At 47.4% G+C, this 20,264-nt stretch overlaps 1 protein-coding gene across 4 annotated transcripts in view; it reads right to left on the bottom strand.

Moving 5' to 3' along the window:
* Nucleotides 1-20,264, bottom strand: part of agrn (agrin) — a 347,396-nt gene that overhangs the window by 121,153 nt on the left and 205,979 nt on the right. For all 4 annotated transcript variants that reach the window (XM_080763911.1, XM_080763912.1, XM_080763913.1 and 1 more), the window contains 3 exons: nucleotides 13,917-14,141; nucleotides 11,455-11,679; nucleotides 8,434-8,640 (listed from right to left, as the gene is read on the bottom strand). In XM_080763911.1, coding sequence (XP_080620037.1) covers nucleotides 8,434-8,640; nucleotides 11,455-11,679; nucleotides 13,917-14,141 — 657 coding nt within the window. The remainder of the gene's footprint in view (nucleotides 1-8,433; nucleotides 8,641-11,454; nucleotides 11,680-13,916; nucleotides 14,142-20,264) is intronic.

The raw sequence follows: 20,264 nt of genomic DNA, 5'->3' as shown, positions 1-20,264 counted from the left end.
TGTGAAATAATTGTAGTGGAGAAAAAAGACGCACGCACGCACACGCACACACACACACACACACACACACACACACACACACACACACACACACACACACACAATCACACAATCACACTCTGCCTTCCAGGTTTGAGTGCTGTATTTTGCTCCGCCTATAAGACCCCCCACTGTGTTTCCCTGACATGACAAACATTTATGTGGTGTGTTAAGAGTAGGTGAGGAGAGCTGCAGAAAGAAAGGCTATATTAGCATAGGGTAAAAGGCATAGCCGCAGGCCGTGTCTGCATGGCGCTCAGTGCTTATCATAGACCTCTCTGCATTCACAGACTCACAGGGAGGAGGAGACCTCTCTGCATTCACAGACTCACAGGGAGGAGGAGACCTCTCTGCATTCACAGACTCACAGGGAGGAGGAGACCTCTCTGCATTCACAGACTCACAGGGAGGAGGAGACCTCTCTGCATTCACAGACTCACAGGGAGGAGGAGACCTCTCTGCATTCACAGACTCACAGGGAGGAGGAGACCTCTCTGCATTCACAGACTCACAGGGAGGAGGAGACCTCTCTGCATTCACAGACTCACAGGGAGGAGGAGACCTCTCTGCATTCACAGACTCACAGGGAGGAGGAGACCTCTCTGCATTCACAGACTCACAGGGAGGAGGAGACCTCTCTGCATTCACAGACTCTCTGAGCGGAGCTCACTCCCCATGCAGCAAACTCACGTGGGGTGGGGTGGCTAAAGCCTCGGTCCTCGTTTCGCAGCCCCGCGAGAAAAACCCAAATATCTGTCCTTGAAAAACATTGGAGAAAATGTACTTTCCAAACCAACCCGAGGAAAGTGATTCCTGTGGCCTTTCCATGAATTATAAGGCCTTTGGGCGGCTCTGAAATCTCTTATGGGCCGTCCACACCAAGAGCAAGAACTATAACAATAACTATAAACGGTTTTAAGAATCATTCTAACTCAAGTGGATTGAGTCCACCACAACTATAACACAGATTATCCAATGGCAGCGTTGGGATCGCATTCAGAACAATTTGATGAACGATGACAGGCAATCAAAATCCATCCAAATTTACAGGATGTGTTGATTCAGCCAATCCTGGACAGGACAAGCCCCTTAGTTTCCGTTTTTGTCAATTTATTTATAAGCTTAATCTGTATACTGAATATTCTCTTGAATCTTTTGAATCTTATCTTGAGTATCTAATCCTGACTCATCCACCAGCTGCAGGATTTAAAAGAGCAGAAAAAAACAAAAACTAACAGTAAAACTAATACAAACCTAAGTGTGTCAAACTAAACTATAATGAAAAATCTATTATAACCTTGTGCAAGACACTCTGATGAATGAGATGCCGTTATCAGCTGACAGGCCTGCATGCGACCAACCGCAACAACCCACCGATACCGTCACGCTCACACGATCACGCCCGAACGACTGAGTCGACCGTAAACCAGGTCACGATGACGACTGTAGGGGAGGTAGTAGCTAAACCTGCATGTCTCTTGTGTCATGATGAAGACTGTAGGGGAGGTAGTATCTAAACCTGCATGTCTCTTGTGTCATGATGAAGACTGTAGGGGAGGTAGTAGCTAAACCTGCATGTCTCTTGTGTCATGATGAAGACTGTAGGGGAGGTAGTAGCTAAACCTGCATGTCTCTTGTGTCATAATGACGACTGTAGGGGAGATAGTAGCTAAACCTGCATGTCTCTTGTGTCATAATGAAGACTGTAGGGGAGGTAGTAGCTAAACCTGCATGTCTCTTGTGTCATAATGAAGACTGTAGGGGAGGTAGTAGCTAAACCTGCATGTCTCTTGTGTCATGATGACGACTGTAGGGGAGATAGTAGCTAAACCTGCATGTCTCTTGTGTCATAATGACGACTGTAGGGGAGATAGTAGCTAAACCTGCATGTCTCTTGTGTCATGGTGAAGACTGTAGGGGAGGTAGTAGCTAAACCTGCATGTCTCTTGTGTCATAATGAAGACTGTAGGGGAGGTAGTAGCTAAACCTGCATGTCTCTTGTGTCATAATGACGACTGTAGGGGAGATAGTAGCTAAACCTGCATGTCTCTTGTGTCATGATGACGACTGTAGGGGAGATAGTAGCTAAACCTGCATGTCTCTTGTGTCATAATGAAGACTGTAGGGGAGGTAGTAGCTAAACCTGCATGTCTCTTGTGTCATAATGAAGACTGTAGGGGAGATAGTAGCTAAACCTGCATGTCTCTTGTGTCATGATGAAGACTGTAGGGGAGATAGTAGCTAAACCTGCATGTCTCTTGTGTCATGATGAAGACTGTAGGGGAGATAGTAGCTAAACCTGCATGTCTCTTGTGTCATAATGAAGACTGTAGGGGAGGTAGTAGCTAAACCTGCATGTCTCTTGTGTCATAATGAAGACTGTAGGGGAGGTAGTAGCTAAACCTGCATGTCTCTTGTGTCATGATGAAGACTGTAGGGGAGATAGTAGCTAAACCTGCATGTCTCTTGTGTCATGATGAAGACTGTAGGGGAGGTAGTAGCTAAACCTGCATGTCTCTTGTGTCATGATGAAGACTGTAGGGGAGGTAGTAGCTAAACCTGCATGTCTCTTGTGTCATGATGACGACTGTAGGGGAGATAGTAGCTAAACCTGCATGTCTCTTGTGTCATGATGAAGACTGTAGGGGAGATAGTAGCTAAACCTGCATGTCTCTTGTGTCATGATGACGACTGTAGGGGAGGTAGTAGCTAAACCTGCATGTCTCTTGTGTCATGATGACGACTGTAGGGGAGATAGTAGCTAAACCTGCATGTCTCTTGTGTCATAATGAAGACTGTAGGGGAGATAGTAGCTAAACCTGCATGTCTCTTGTGTCATAATGACGACTGGAGGGGAGGTAGTAGCTAAACCTGCATGCCTCTTGCCAGGACACCAGTATCGAACACCAGTGGCTCTGAACTCTGAGTGTCTCAGCAAAAAGCCGGCGTCTCATGCACACATCAATGCGATTATGATTTTAATAAATAATGATAATGATTCCATTTTGCAGCTCCCAGGAGTTCTCCAATAATCAATTGATATAAACGGAAAGAGGATGAATGAAATGTAAACAACATTTGAAGGTATTGTCAGTGCTTAAAGATACATCCGCTTTTGAAATCCTGCCTGTCAGAGACTGTTTTAGAGAAGGCTTGACACCTATAGCGCATAAAAAGGACACTCGACAGAGAGAGAGAGAGAGAGAGAGAGAGAGAGAGAGAAGGGATGGGCGATATAACTTCACCATCAACATCATCCATATCACAATTATTTCAAACTTTTGCCTCAATTACAATTAATGAACGATTATAAAGTATCTAAAAAAAATCTGGTTCTCAATTAGTCTCACCAACATGAGCTTGTTATGGCCCCTGGCCATTATTGTGATTATTATTATACTTTTGGTTGAAAGTTTGAGAGGTGATTATTAGTAGGATTGTTTTGTTTCAATCCAGGTGGAGAGCTGGAGGATTCTGTGAATGTGGAAGGTGTTGGCTTCATTGCCAATCAACCATAGTAAGTGATGATCTGGTCACGGAGGCGTGGCCAGTTTCCTTCTCACCTGTGAGGAGCTCACAGGATTGGTGGGTCCACGTGTTGCCGTGACGACGCTGAGCTGGCAGGCCCAGCCCTCCATATAAAAGCCAGCCAACTATTCTACCCAGTGACTTTTGATTATAAGTTAAAGATCCCTTCGGAAAGGATCCCTTTTGGTTTTCGTTAATAGTGTATACTTCTGTTGCTTGTTAGCCTGATTTGAGTTTTGCATTCTTGACTGCTTTTACTTATATTTAATTAATTCATGTAACCTTTAACTATTCACTGTTTTGTTAATACATTATCTTTTTGCACAAGCTGCTGCTTCTCATTTCAATTTGTTACGGGTCTTTTCCCCTAGACACTAAAGGTCGTAACAGAGCTACTCTGTGATTGGTTCTAAATATTGATTTTCAGTTAATTCCCCCGCCTTAATGTAGAGAGAGTGTATGAAAGACGGAGGGAAGAAATACAGTTGAGAACATGCACACGCCACACACACACACACACACACACACACACACACACACACACACACACACACACACACAAACACATCACGACACTTCTCAATACACCCTGCTGACCCCTGCTGTCTCTGCAGCGCTTCAACATGACAGCCGGGGGGCGTCCACAGCGAGATGGAAGCAGCCGCTCCTCTCCTCTCTGTCAGTCTGGCTCCCACCGCGCTTTCTGCTAATTAACTTGATTAAGAAGCACCTCAGCGGAGGTCCGCCACGCAGGTTCAACAGGTACTCCTGCTTACGCAACTGTTCGCAATCCTATAATAATCACATTGGCCACCGAGCCGGCGCCGCGATGTTCATCAACCCCACATGCAAATGATCAGGAGGAGGAGGACTCACTGGGGAGGCTTGTCACCGCAGGTGACTGATTAGCTTCTGTATTTTTGTTTACAGCAGCCCATCCACCCCCGCGATCCCTGCTTTCCGGAGTTCTGTGTCAATGACAATGACCAAATTATTTTTGTGCGATTCCCCCCCTCACTCCCCGAGGACGGGGTAGATATTCACACGCACGCACACATCACTAACAAGCCTCTGTATAGACGGCAGACAACCCAGTAAAAAACAATCTGGCCTCGCCTCCGTTCAGTTAACTGTGGAAGGAGGTGTGAGTCAGACTGAGCAGCTGTACCCTCATCCTGTGACAGCAGACATGTCTTCTCCTCCTCAAGGTCACACCACTCTCTTATTTACTGCCTGCGCGTGTGAGCCAGGCTCTGCCAACAACACTGGCCATGAAAATAAGTTAGTGGGTCTAAAAAGCCTGCATGGTGGGCAGGCCAGGAAGTCTAAGTCACTGCTTCCCCAGGGGTCCTTGAGGGGAGTGTTTGGGGGTCCCTGCAGCAAAATGTGGAATTTTAACAATTAACTGTAAGCGCTGTGTTATTGTTCGGCTATTCAAAAATCACCGAGCTGCAAGGTCGCAACGTGTTGCATGCTGTGAAAATATGAAAATGTGTACACAAATCTCCACTTATGGGGTTTCCAAGCACAACAGCTTTTCAAATGGGCGTCCGTGGCCAAGTATAATTTGGGGGTCCTTGACATGAAAATGGTTTAGCGCCTTTGGTCTAGGGGACAGAGCCCCTGGTCTAGGTGACAGAGCCCCTGGTCTAGGTGACAGAGTTTCATACCAGTGTTGCAGACTCTATTTTTCATCTTGTACTACCTTTTTGTCTAGCACCTGGGCTAGAGTGGAGGTGCATGCTCTATTTCCTTTGCTAGGTGACAGAGCCCCTGGTCTAGGGGACAGAGCAATCATGCTGTTTACCGGGCGAGTGAGTATAGGGTGGGTGGGGTATCGGGGCCTGCCCCGCCCCACACGATGGCCCTCGCGTTTGGAGATGTACGACGGTGTCAGGTCTGCAGAATTTCATCCGCTTGACGGCTGACGGTCCGATCGATTACGTCGGCCCCGCCCGACGCGAGGAACGCTGGAGAAAGCAACGCCAGGCTATGATTTGTGTCTAAACTCTCAGTCTTTACAGATGATTGAAAAGTTTCAAAGCCTTGACACTTGATGTGCAGGTGTGTGTCTGTGTGTCTGTGTCTGTGTGTGTGTGTGTGTGTGTGTGTGTGTGTGTGCGTATATGTATGTGATACAGTGGCAAATACTGTCATAGCACAAACACAGTGGGAGTGGGAGAGTGAGTGTGCATGTGCAGTGTGCTGCGCAGTGTGCTCAGTGTGGGCTATCGATTGCTCAATTGAGCCATTCCCGAACGCATGCACGCACACGCACACGCACACACACACACACACACACACACACACACGCACACACACACACAATGCTGTACATAAATACATAGAAACACACATGACACAGACATCCCTCAGGGTTGTGCATCCTTTATGCCCTGCAGGCAGAATGTGAACGTACTGTAGCAATAGCACCATGTATAGAAATACCCACTTATAGACTATATTAGAGTCCACATTTTACTTAAGAGTAAAGGTACAAAAGTATTGGCATCAAAATGCAGTAAATGTAAAAGTAGTCATACTCGTACTACTCATTACTACTCATACTTCTTTTTTCTTTTTTTTATATTAAAGATTACTCAGATAAAGAAATATCTGATCATCAAGATCTCCAAACTCTGCTGTTTTTTTACTATGTTTTTTGTAAGTAACTTGCATTGCAACTACATTTTTAAACATTTGTAGTGGGGTCAACATTACAATATGTGCCTCACAGTACAGTACTTTGAAATGGGGTCAACATTACAATATGTGCCTCACAGTACAGTACTTTGAAATGGCTTGTTGATACATGTACTTAGTTACTCTCCACCACTTATCTAGTCTGACCTCAGCCGTCACATCATACTAAGTGTGGCAAACATCTAACGGAAGAGAGAGAGAGAGAGAGAGAGAGAGAGAGAGAGAGAGAGAGTGTAAATAAATAAAGACTATACATTTATAATTAAACTTCAAACAGTGTACACAGGTGTCAGGAGACTGGGACGCAGTTTTTCAAATATTCATATAAGTACACACACATCCACTTATTCATGCACACACTGACATTCTCTATAACTCACTCATGGACTCACTGAAAGAGTCTCTGTCACACACACACACACACACACACACACACACACACACACACACACACACACACACACACACACACACACACACACACACACACACACACACACACACACACACACACACACACACACACACACACACACACACACACACACACACACACACACACACACACACACACACACACACACACACACACACCTTGAATATCATCAGTGTGACTAATCCAACAGTCTCACAGGGTACCTCCGCGTGGCTCTTTTGATGTTTAATTAAATCCAAAATGGGGAGTAAGGGAGGGGGCATTTGCGGCAGTCTGTTTTGCAAAATATGTAAACGTCAATCCAAAATGCATTAAAGGGACATACAGCTCAAACTTATGCCCAGTGGCAGGAGAGACGGCAAGAAGAGAAAAAGTGAATTTTGTAAGAAGTGATGAAATAAAAGCGAATGCGCGTAAGTGGCCTGAGTTTTATGTGCATAATCCCGACATGAGCTCCTAACACAAGACGTAGCGCTCAGCTTTTCCAAGAACGACTGAAAGACGGAGCCGTCTCCTGCTTCCTCGCTCTGTCTGTGATGAGAACCATGGCCCTAAACACCGCTGGAAGTTATAGCATGTACAGTAATACTTTTGTTTTGTGTCACCAGAAAAGGAACTGCTGTACAGTATATGAAACTTGGAATGGTTGTATTTCATATGTGAGGCTTAAAAGGGGTTTTACAGTATATGGAACTTCCAGAGTTATTTTTCTACGCTACTGCAGCTTTCTGTAGCTTTATATGTTTTGTTTTGGTATGCTGGGTAAAGGGGGGGACGGGGCAGGTTGAGAGGTTATAAGGTTGGGGTCTGACATGCGTCCCAGCATGCAAAAGGTCAGGTCAGGGGTGGGTTGGTGAGGACAGGACTGGGAGGAGGAGGTTTGGGTTAGACGGGACACACAGACAGACAACGCTGGGAAGGGAAGAACACTTTTCCAACCTCGCAGATGCTCTCCTCTGCACAAGCAGGTACGCCGGGAGAAAGTGTCGAGTGACGAGAGGGACAGAGAGAGACAGACAGACAGACAGACAGAAACAGCAGGACAAAGCAGGACATTGACCACTCCTGTTGGGTCCACTTGAAGGAGCCAGGGATGGCTAGGCCGGGGAGGAGGACACTTCCACCTCCCCATAGCTCCACCCTTAAAGTGGACGGGAAGAATCCACCATTACGAGGGGTCTCCCCCTCCGTAGTGAGTGGTATATAGCCAGACAAACATAGACAGACAGGCAGACAGACTGACCGACTGACTGACTGACTAATTGATGCACTGAAACAAGAGAGAACACCTTTTTTTAATACAAAGAAAGCAGACAAAACAGAGACGAGACATAATAAAGAGGAACAGAAGAAGAGAAATACAACGGGAGTGGAGGTAGATCAGTGAAATATGGTAGGAGGGGGGGGGGGGTTATTTTCTTTGTTTTTGTGTATGGGAGAGATGGAATGGGATGAATGGAGCGTGACGGATGGCAAAGAGATGGGAGGCGATAACGCGTGGAGCGGAGGCACGCAAATTTCTGAGGAGCAGGCATAAACACCCCTGCCCCGTTTGAACAATCCCTCCACACACCCCGGCCCAGTAAACAAAGACACACACACACGCCTGTACAAGTGCACAGGACAAAACATGTAGCCTGGGAAACATGAGAATATACCATTGAATATACCAGGAAGAAACATAATAGGTCCCCACCACCACCACCATGCAGGGACCCCTCACTCACCACAGGGCCCTTGCTGCTTGACGGGGATGTGCGTCTTGGCCAGGCACTCGGCCCTGCGCCGCTCGCAGTCGTTGGCGTAGGTGCGTCCGTCCTTCCCGCACAGCGGCCTGTAGGTGCCGTCGCACTGGATGGGCTCGCAGGAGCAGCGCACGCCGAGCCGCTCCACCAGACACACGGCGTTGTAGGAGCACTCCTCCTTGCACTCTTCTGGAAGAGCAGAGAGGGGGAGAGAAGAAGCCATGAGTGACCCGCACCGAAAGATGAGCTGGCCGTCGAAGGATCTGAACCCGCAATCCTCAGCGGAAAGAAATAAGTTTCGACGTGGAACTTATCCCACCTGGAAAGGAACCCCAGGAGCCCAGAATGGACGCCGTTCACCCAGCTGAGGAATGTGACTTGGTGGAGTTGAGGATTACAGTAGATCCAGCGAGGGAGAGGTTTATGCGTATAATGCTGCTGGTATTGCATGGTAGCGTCTTCGCAGTAAACCCCCTCCTAAGTACGTTGAACCGCCCTCACTTCCCCACTTCAATTGGATCCTTTTTCTCCCTGGTGAGCAGACGGGATAAGACTCCAGCAAAGCCCTGAATGCGCATCGGCTGCCAGTGACAGCGTGGCAATCATCCGCTTCCATGTTAAAGACCCCACAAAGTATACAGCATTTATGACAAGCAAGAAAAATGTTCCCTTACATACATATATATAAACTGCTGTAATATGTACACCGCAATAGAGACATATAAAATCACACAATATCTGCTTTCAGAGCTTTGTTGAAACCCTAAACTTTAACCATATCTGGGGAGGCTGCACATTCACATTTTGGGTAAACTCAGGCAGAAGGGAGAGATGGAAGAATAAGAAAGCCTTTAGAAATGGACTCCTTCTGTATCTGGAAGCACTCAATGCTTTGAATATGTTCTATTCTTCATCACTGGATCGCATTTGTAACCCGCCATTCAATTGATTCTCCCCCTTTTCTTTTAAAAGGCAGCGGGGCCTCACTTCATTACATCGGGGTCTTATCTGGGTGACAGAGCTAAAGCATGTCCTCATGCTGTCGGGCAGAAACCTTGTATCTCCATCTTTCACGTATTGTATGTCTTACTGATTAACTAAAAGTACACAATTAAAGGATTAAATTCAACATTGTATGTTTTTCCGTACATAAATATCCTACTTCATCATACGATAGTGTCAAAAAGTAACAAAAATAGCCGATGGACTATTTAGGTTATTTCAGAAAAAAAAAGTCTGTCTGTGGGTTTTAAATTGAACGAAAAGTATTAACAAAAGTTGTGATAAATTACATTAAGTACATTACTACATTGACTCAGAACCCAGGTTCTTTTTCAATTTCCTGAAAAGTAACCGTTTTGGACATACAAGGTTTCCACCCGACAGACCCTACGATGTATGATGCTATGGTTACCAAGTCGAGGCGGCCATTTTCATCAGTCGTAGCAGATTGTAATGTGATGAGGACTATGATTTCACGCGGTTCTGTTTCAAATTGATTTGTTCACTCGTTTGAAAAGACACTGGGCGACACGCACGGAGAAACACAGGGAGGTTTATTTTTGCTTACACGCGTAAATGTGAGCGCATGCTACCAACCATTCTTTTATTGTTTTGCTTTTTACACCCAAACACGCCTACAGTACACACACAATACTTCAGAGACTAGGAGTACCGCCCTGCGCGAGCTCAAACGCGCTGCATCCTTCCATCACTGCAGCTTCAGGAAAGACGGAGAAGACAGGGTGAAACGCTCCGTCACGCTCCTCTGTTGACAGAAGGCTTTGCCGTCTCTCCTTCTTGTCTTTGGCTTTGTCAGGGCAGTGGATGGGGGGGGTCCTAACGTCAGCGCCACAGACCCTACAGAGGTATGGCAGTGCTACGCCCGTGGCCTCGCCATGCAGCAGCAACAACACAGCGGGGAAATTGGATTTTTGTCCGATGGCTATCTGACGTACAGTAAAGGCCTGACAGCTCTGTGTTGACTAAGGCTTAAAGGAGCGCTTTCTAATACCACAGATAGCAGCTCCCGAGGGTCTTATCAAGCCAGCGGAGGCTGCTGCTAGCATGGATAGCTACAGACCCCAAGACCTTACAGTTGTTTATCTGCGTGCCGTGGAACAACATCTGGTTACACACAGTCAAACTATTCCATCTGTATTGTAGTGTCATATACTGTACTGTAGTAACTGTACAGGGCCTTCGGTGTTTTATCTCCTGTCCTGTCCTGATGAGGTGTAATTCTTCCTCTGTACTTTTGCTTTGCGCAACCTCCACCCAACTTATCACCTATTCAACTCAAATATATTTCACACTGTTTCAAGATGTGCTCATAACAATATTATAGTAGTAATAATAATAATAATACATTTTTTTAAATGATTCATTTTTGTCTAATTATTGCAATTATCTTTTTCATTATGGCGCTAAATTACACATTAGCCATGTAGCTGACTCTCAAGGACTAAGCATAAGTGCAACTGTGGGGAGAAGCCTGCTTACTAATTACTTGCTAATCAGAAAAGAGTTGGACAAATGGAAGGCTAAGCAGCTAAGATTTACGGCACTGTAAGGTTGAATGATGCAAAAGATGGGGTGCCCCCCCTGTGGGATGGCCCCCCTGTACCTGTCAGAACTCATTGACCCGTATGTTCCGCCCAGACCCCTCAGGTCAGCTGACAAGCTACTGCTAACCGACCCCAAAACCAATTACAAGATGAGAGGTGACCTGGCCTTTGCAGCGGCCGGTCCTAGACTCTGGAACAGCCTACCCCTCCACATTCGTTCTGCCACCTCATTAGAGGTTTTTAAGTCCCTTTTTCTCTGTGGCCTTCAACAGTGCCTGATTATGTAAATGTTATACTGTCCATAGCTCTATTTCTTTTCTTATTTTGTCTCTCTGTTCCTCATTATTGTTGCACTTTTGTTAGGTACTGTTCTGTCTTTTCTATTTTTATACCTGTACAGCACTTTGGTCAACCATTGGTTTGTATTTCATCGTACCTAGCTTCCTGCAGCGGCCGGCGTGGATCTTCCTGAGGTCGATGCCCCTCTGCATGCCTGTGCGCACCATGGCACACTCGCTGGTGTAGGTCTGTCCATCGCTGGCACACAGTGGCTCTGGGTCCGGTGTGCAGGTCTCGGCCGGGGCAAAGACCACCGACTGGCGGGTACGAGCCTCCACGCGACACAAGGTGTTCAGACTGTTCTCACTGTCCTTGCAGGGGTCTGCGGAGAAGTGAATAGACACAGGGAAAGAGTGGAGAGAGAACGTCAGAGCACAGAGGATGTATTAACCACATTAACTAAACCTGGTGTCCTTATTCTGTGCTTTTAGGCAAGAATATTTAATAAGAGAAGAGAAGAGAAGAGAAGAGAAGAGAAGAGAAGAGAAGAGAAGAGAAGAGAAGAGAAGAGAAGAGAAGAGAAGAGACAGTACTGTAGCAGTAGCTCAGAAACGATTACAGTTCTATGATATTAGGGTAGACAGGCGTCAAATAGATGAAGACATGAGCTGCTTGATATGGTCCTTGTTACGTCCCTCCTTTCCTATGGGGGGGTGGGGGGGGGGGGGGTTACACGCATCGCAGTCTGGCGTGCCCGCCCATATCGGCTAGGATCATAATGGAATCGGGTGGTGGACGGAGGGGTCAGGAGAAAGGGTCTCGATACGGGATCCTTATCCTGCTGCCCCTCGTTCATGCACGGAGGGAGACGAAGGATTTATGTACCGCTCGTTTGTGTTAATGCGCTGGACAACTGATGGCCAGTCATTCCACACACACGCCCCAGGATAGAGGTCAATATACAGCAGGGCAGAGGGGGAGAGAGAGAGAGAGAGAGAGAGAGAGAGGAGAGAGAGAGAGAGAGAGAGAGAGAGAGAGAGAGAGAGAGAGAGAGAGAGCGGATACTGACAGCATGAGACGGATAGTAACAGAGGCAGCAGGAGACAGAAATTAACGAGAAAGACAGACAGACAGACAGAGAGACAGACAGAGAGAGAGAGACAGAGAGAGAGAGAGAGAGAGAGAGAGAGAGAGAGAGAGAGAGAGAGAGAGAGAGAGAGAGAGAGAGAGAGAGAGAGAGAGAGCAGGTAGAGGCCCTCATCTGAATGAGAGAGCTAAGGGAGGAAATGACAGAGATAAACTGATGGAGAGAGAGAAGGGCCAAAGACAGAGATAGAAAGAGGAGGAGACAGAGATGGAGTGATAGCGAGAGAATGGTGTAATGGGTTTTCAAAGCCCTGGCTGAGAGATAAAGGGTAACAACAGGGAGAGAGAGAGAGGGCCGCTTGGCCGGCGAGACCAGCCTCTTGTTTGTGTGAGCTGAGGAGGCTATCTAAATATAAATACCCAAATGGGGTGTCTGTCTGGCCTCCATGTTACACAGCACTGCAGCCAGCCAGCCAGCCCATTATCTGCGGGAGAAACCATTACCTCCCATTAACACGGAAGGGAGGGCTTCCAGGACCCGAGTCTCCCAACAGCTGAGCACAGGCTGCAATTAGACAGCGTGTGGCTGGCCCGACCGACTGCAATGCCCTGCACGGTGCGGCGGATAAATCAACAGCACTTTGTCTCGCTGGGCCAAGGCTCGGGACGGTATGCTTCTGGGGAGATTTAGAGGGCCGTCGGAGCTGTCTGGACCCCTGGGCCTCTGCCCGGTTAGGGTTAGGGCCACTCAGCTGTCTGGACCCCTGGGCCTCTGCCCGGTTAGGGTTAGGGCCACTCAGCTGTCTGGACCCCTGGGCCTCTGCCCGGTTAGGGTTAGGGCCACTCAGCTGTCTGGACCCCTGGGCCTCTGCCCGGTTAGGGTTAGGGCCACTCAGCTGTCTGGACCCCTGGGCCTCTGCCCGGTTAGGGTTAGGGCCACTCAGCTGTCTGGACCCCTGGGCCTCTGCCCGGTTAGGGTTAGGGCCACTCAGCTGTCTGGACCCCTGGGCCTCTGCCCGGTTAGGGTTAGGGCCACTCAGCGCAGCTTCAGCGGACTCGGGTTAGATATATACTGCCAGGCTCCTGCCAGGGGACCTGAACATCCATCTTTCCTCGTGCCCCCCTCTTCCGTCTCCAGAGAGGTGTGCATCGCCAGTACTCAACTATCAATAATAGTGAAACTATAGCTGATCTACAAGCTCATAATGTCCTTTTTCCCTTTCTAGAAATGTAGTGGAGTTAAAAAGTGAAAGTAAAGAGTGAAAGTCCAGTACATTTCATGTTTTCACTCAAGTAAAGTAAAAGTGAATGTACTTGGTTAGTGTGTGCACCACTGTGGCCATGCCGCTAAGTGAGGGAATCCTTTTCTCTCTCTCTCCATGGGTCTGTCTATTTCTAGGTCTGTCTGGGCGGTTAGGAGACAAAACGCCACAAGGTCACGAGCTTTGGGAGACAATAACCTCTACGCTGTGAAAACAAAACTTAATATGCCCGACAGTAAGGAATAAGCAACACAAAACACAACACACTCACCACAGGACCCATGGTGCTGCACTCGTATGTTCTTCTGGCCGCTGCAGGCGTGCTGGTGGAGCTCGCACTCGTTGGCGTAGTCGTGTCCGTCGCTGCCACACACCGTCTGCAGCGGCTTGCCCACGCAGCCCAGCGGACACATACACTTGGCCGACAGGCCGTCCGAAGACGGGACGCAGGTGCTGCCGTAGCTGCAGGTCACCTTGCTGCATGGGTCCTTGAGGGCTGCAGGTGCAAGAAGGGAACACATAATTAAGTTGTGGACAGTAGCTAAGTACTTGAGTGCTGTGCCTTTTTTGAGTATCCATACTCTGTTTTTCTACGTTTCAAAGAAAATTTCCATTTTTGGAAGGGGAAAAAGTACATTATAAATGAACCACTTCAGCTCTATTTCAAATGTAGTGAAAATAGCAGACGTGATACTTTGGGGGGAAATTTCAATACAGAATTGATATCAAAAACAAAATGCACTATTTTGTAAGGCATGCACTTTTGAATGCTTAAATATCTTTAAAAGCAGGTACTCCAGTCTAACTCAAGTGCAAATTTGACATAGAAACCTTTACTTTGTTGAATCATTTTTGACGAGGAGTAGAGCTATACATTACTTTGACTCAAGTACTGGGGTTGAGTATTTGGTCCACAACTGCGCATAACAAGGCTAAAGCTCGCAACATACATGGGTCACCTCCTGAGTGACAGAATGAGGCACCTTGTTGAAGCGATTGCCAGCATGCTGTCAGAAACATGGCGTTATTTTGGGGGTTTGAAGAACTACTCGATAGGCCCTATGGACTTGCTGTCGCAGCTGTCTCCCTGTACAAACACGTCCGCTTTTATTTGCGGCACCATGCCGATTGCAATCGGTGGCTTTGCATTCGCGGTGCATTCTGCATTGCTATGCCAAGCATGCTCTCTCTCCTCCAACGACGAACAGAACCCTCTGAATATTACACCTTTCGACAAATGAGAGAGGTGGGAAAGAGAGAGCGAGGGACAAGAGAGAACAGGGATAATGGAGAGAGGTAGTTTTCCTCCGTCTCCGCGGCCTTTCATCCCGCCCTAATTAAACATGCCAGGAGCGTGCCTCGAGCCACCGACATCTCCTCCGATACGAGTGGGTGGAACTTATAATTTCACCTGACCGACGGGGGGGTATTCTTGCATTTCATGCAGTTGACAAAAGGCAGGCCGTCAGATAACAATCGCTGTCACTCCTTCCCCTCACCTCCCCCCGATACATATTTATGACTGCCGTCGACAAAGCACACTGTCGCAGTCACGCCACTCCGGGAGAGAGGAACCGATTTTCAGTGCCATTCTCATTTACTGCACCAGTCACTTCTGGAGTAAATATTTACCCGTGTCAAAAACCGCTCTTGTTAGACGCAACGTCTATTCATTTCATTTCATTGAGGAGCCGGTAGCCGTTATTAATTTGGCTGAACACTTGTTTTGTTGTTGACTGAAGGAACCCAGCCTTACAGACACCTAGAGTCAGAGTCAGTCACTGACTGAAAGATGGAGTTATAACATTGCTTGAACAGTTGGCCTAACAACAGACTAGCCAATCATGGGCAATCGCCTCGGTTGGCACTTGGCCCAGAGCCGTTTAAGGAGAGTTGTGTCACCTCTGTTGACTTCATCGGGCCAGGTCTTCTACATACTGTAGCCTTCTATTAGCCAATAGTGACAATAGTGACAATAGTGGCAACTCTCCAATAGAAAGGCTGGGTTGGCCAAACAACAAACTAGCCATTGGTATACATCCCTGCACAGCTTTGTTTACGTTAAACATGGTTAGGTTTTGTTCAACGTTGATCATAATGATGACAACTGATGGCAGTGAACATGGAATTTGAAAGTGTTGAAAAGACAATAGTTGAAAATAGTTGAGATAATACTAATGTCATCTGATCATCTGATCACTGTCATGTCTGAGCAGTTCATGACTAAAGATGTTCGGTTTGGTGGGGCCACAATATTTGAATCAAATCTTCTCAAATATACAAAGATAAAGCATTCAAACCATTCTGCTTATTTCCATATAGTAATCTTTGTAACAGGCTGGTCAATAAGTAAAAATATGATAAAGAAAAAAACGTGCATTCTAGCATTCTATGTCTGATGAAATGTGCCAAGTTAGTACAGAAACACCATTAGCTACAAGCGAAATGCTATGCATTGAGCAGGTGTTTTTCTTTACCAAGGAGACGATGTTTGAAGTTTATCATTGTCTGATGTCTAGTATTCCATTGTCTCGACCGTTCAATTATGTCCCACAGGTTAACACAACTGTGTGGTGGTCCAGGTATTCTGCCTCTGATTAATACTCCCTGTGCAGCTGGCAGGACTTAAAGCCCTCCGGCGTTTCATACACGGTCTTCTGATGTGATGTATTTGGCATTACAAAAATATACCTACTGTACGCAACACTGCGCAAATACATCATCCATTGAAAATGCTTCCATCGTGGTCCAGGCATATACTAGGTATCACCTGCGTTCGCTGCCATTTCAGAAGGACTTCATCTGTTCCTCAAACAGATGATGTTTCACTTTGTGAAGACGTGCTGCCTTGTTAATGAGAGCGAGAGAGTGCAAGGCATATCAGGAGAATGGTACTGCTGGCAGTATTTTCTTGTGTCATGTGATCAAAGGACATGCACGCATGCAGGCGCACGCACATACACACAAACACACACACACAGGCACGTACGCATCATACATCTCATTTCAGTTGTTCCTGACACTTTATTACATTTGTCTTTGCTATCTCACTTTCACTTCTGTCAGCCTAGCTCTCTCTCTCTCTCTCTCTCTCTCTCTCACTCCATCATTAGTCATTGTAGTTTGGTGCAATGGCCTCATATTCACTAAGCCATTTGTGTGTTTTAGTTTTGTGCTGTATTACAATAAAAATCTATTTTTAAGAGCTATTCAATTTCCTTTTTAGACTTGTATTGATCCCAGTGGGGAAATGTGTCCTCTGCATTTGACCCATCCTATAACTATTATGCCTAATGTGTACTTAGGTTTGTGTGCCGAATATAGCAGACTAAAAGCTCATAACGCAGCATGTGGCGGCGCGCTGTGAGCTTATAGATCTGCTATTTTTGGCAACAAAGTTGCATTTTGGGTTCAGTGTCTTTCTTGCTCAAGGACATTTCCACACTGTCACGTAAAGTGAATTACATAATGTCAAAGACAAGTCTGCTAATGAGCATGTGCGTACCGGTGTATGTGTGTGTGTGTGTGTGTGTGTGTGTGTGTGTGTGTGAGTGTGTGTGTGTGTGTGTGAGAGTTGTGGTTGAATGGCACAAGGAAATAAACCCGTCAGTTGTTACGTAGGCTAACCCGGCAAGCGATTGTCAGAGACAGAGGTCCTGTATTCTAATCTAAATAAGATTACAAGCGTATGAAAATGCAGCATGTCATGTAAAGTGAAATACACAGGCCAAGGACAAGTCTGCTGTGTGAATGTGTGTACCAGTGTGACCCTATATTCCACCAAAAATAACTTTGGTTCTAGAACTGGTTCCGTTCTAGATTCTGGAACCTTGAGCAGTTCCCCAGGGGGGGGTGGGGGGGGGGGGGGGGTTACCACGGTGGAAAAGGAACCAGTTTATTTAGAGTGTTCTCTAAATGTATGAAAACGTATGAAAATGCCACACACACAAAAACCCAGGGGTCAAACCAGGGAACAGTAACCTGAACAATAACCTCTTAAAGGCCCAAAGACCTGCATGAAAACACAGAGCTGTGTTGTTGACTGAAAGCCTGCCGGTCTGTACCAACACACAGCCTGTCAGTCTGTACCAACACACAGCCTGCCAGTCTGTACCAACACACAGCCTGTCAGTCTGTACCAACACACAGCCTGCCAGTCTGTACCAACACACAGCCTGCCAGTCTGTACCAACACACAGCCTGCCAGTCTGTACCAACACACAGCCTGTCAGTCTGTACCAACACACAGCCTGTCAGTCTGTACCAACACACAGCCTGTCAGTCTGTACCAACACACAGCCTGTCAGTCTGTACCAACACACAGCCTGTCAGTCTGTACCAACACACAGCCTGTCAGTCTGTACCAACACACAGCCTGCCAGTCTGTACCAACACACAGCCTGTCAGTCTGTACCAACACACAGCCTGTCAGTCTGTACCAACACACAGCCTGCCACCAGGGCTGTAATTTGTGCCTAATTAGCTCAACAATAAAACAACGGGTGACCCGTGTTGCCCGTTGCCCGTTAACAACCCCAGCGTGTCCCCTCGAGGAAGATGGTGTTGACGGTGTTGGAAGACGGCAGAAGGCGAGGCAAACGCACACTGCACCAACATGGAGTTTGTTATGCAGCGTGTACACAGCCTCGAAATAACCTTGAAATGTTTTCACCCCCCCCCCCCCACCCCCCCCCCCACACACACACACACAAACACCATTTTTTTTGACGGCCCTGCAACTGTAGAAATAATCCGTGGAGCACGGGGTGGACCTGACAAGAAGAAACGCCTTGTCAGCCGACTTCAAAACTCCCCGTGAAAATGGCGGTCGTTAAGCCCGGGCTCCCGCCACGGCACGCCCGGCTTCTGCCGCCAACGAGACAGCGACAACAGAGAGAGAAAGAGAGAGAGAGGGAGGGAGAGAGAGAGAGTTTTTTTTTGGGGGGGGGTGAAGGGTAGGGGGCAGCTCATTTGAATGCAATTTATTTTTTTTATTTTTGAGAAGCGTCGCATGGACAGGGCGCTAGAGCAGATAAGCTGGGCTTCTCAGACTTAGACAAGCAGGCAAATTGCCTGGGCGAATGTGACCGGTGTAACAAGCACATACGCACGTACCCTTACTGCAGTATAGTATATACTTCAGGGAGTTCTCCCTTGTATTGTCTCATTATTATCATTTGATAGGTGGAGCAAAAAAAAAAGAAAGAAGAAGAGGTATAGGGAGCTGAAGAAAGTCGTCTGGATAGCCGGCTATAGCTCCAAATTAGAATGCTACTCACTACCAATTAGATGTATCTTTCCTTTACTGCGAGAGGTTCAGGCCGGATAATGAGAAAGAAAGAAAGTGACATCGATAAGAGGGAGAGAGGGGGAAGGGGGGGGGGGTTAGAGGGAGAGAGGGGGGGGGGGGGGGAGATAGAGGGCGAGAGAGGGAGAGAGAGGGCAGGGGAGGCAGGGAGAGAGAAGGCGGGGGGGAGATGGAGGGAGAGAGAGGGCGGGGGGAGGGGAGATGTAGGGAGAAAGGGGGGGAGGGAGAGAGAGGAAGAGGGGGGATAGAGGGAGAGAGGGGGGGGAAGAGGGAAAGGGAGAGGGAGAGAGGGGGGGGAGGGAGAGAGAGAGAGGGAGAGAGGGCGGGGGGATTTCCTGAGCTTTTACATCGGCTATATTCACCCAAGACGTGTAGCATAGAGCGAAAACTATACACTATAAACTATACACTATAATCTATACACTATAGGGCGGCAGCAAAATCTATACACTATAGGGCGGGTTAAAACTCTCTCGTCTCGGGGGCAGGTGTGTGTGCTTGTGTGTGTGTGTGTGTGTGGGTGTGTGTGCGAGTGTGTGTGTGTGTGTGTGTGCGTGTGTGTGTGTGTGTGTGTGTGTGTGTGTGTGTGTGTGTGTGTGTGTGTGTGGGTGTGTGTGCGAGTGTGCGTGTGTGTGTGTGTGTGTGTGTGTGTGTGTGGGGTGGAGTAAAGCAGGTGGGTGGTGCTGCTGGGGGTCTGCCGGCAGTGTGTGATCCTGTGGTTTTAGTACTGGAGCGTGTTAATGCTTCATTAGTGCTGGTGGGCTGCTGTCAGCACCACGCTGCCTCCACCTGACTGTCGCCACACCCCCCACCACCAAGCAGCGTGTGTGTGTGTGTGTGTGTGTGTGTGTGTGTGTGTGTGTGTGCACACGCATGTATGTTTTCATTTGTGTGCATTTGTGTGTGTATGATGTTGAAGGTGCGACTCCACGCATATGTTATGCGAATGTACTTGATTTAAGCCGGTCTGGTATGTGTGTGTGTGTGTGTGTGTGTGTGTATGGTGTGTACTGTGTGTGTGTGTGTGTGTGTGTGTGTGTGTGTGTGTGTGTGTATCTGTGTGTGTGTGTGTGTGTGTGTGTGTGTGGGGTGTACTGTGTGTGTGTGTGTGTGTGTGTGTGTGTGTGTGTGTGTGTGTGTATGTGTGTGTGTGTGTATGTGTGTGTGTGTGTGTGTGTGTGTGTGTGTGTGTGTGTGTGTGTGTGTGTGTGTGTGGGGTGTACTGTGTGTGTGTGTGTGTGTGTGTGTGTGTGTGTGTGTGTGTGTGTGTGTGTGGTGTACTGTGTGTACGGGTACAGTATGAACGTGTCT

Source organism: Protomyctophum bolini (assembly GCF_963924005.1).
Source record: "Protomyctophum bolini genome assembly, chromosome: 5".
Classification (NCBI taxonomy): Eukaryota; Metazoa; Chordata; class Actinopteri; order Myctophiformes; family Myctophidae; genus Protomyctophum; species Protomyctophum bolini.
Note: the sequence above shows the minus strand (reverse complement) of the source record. Positions and strands in the feature narration are given on the sequence as shown.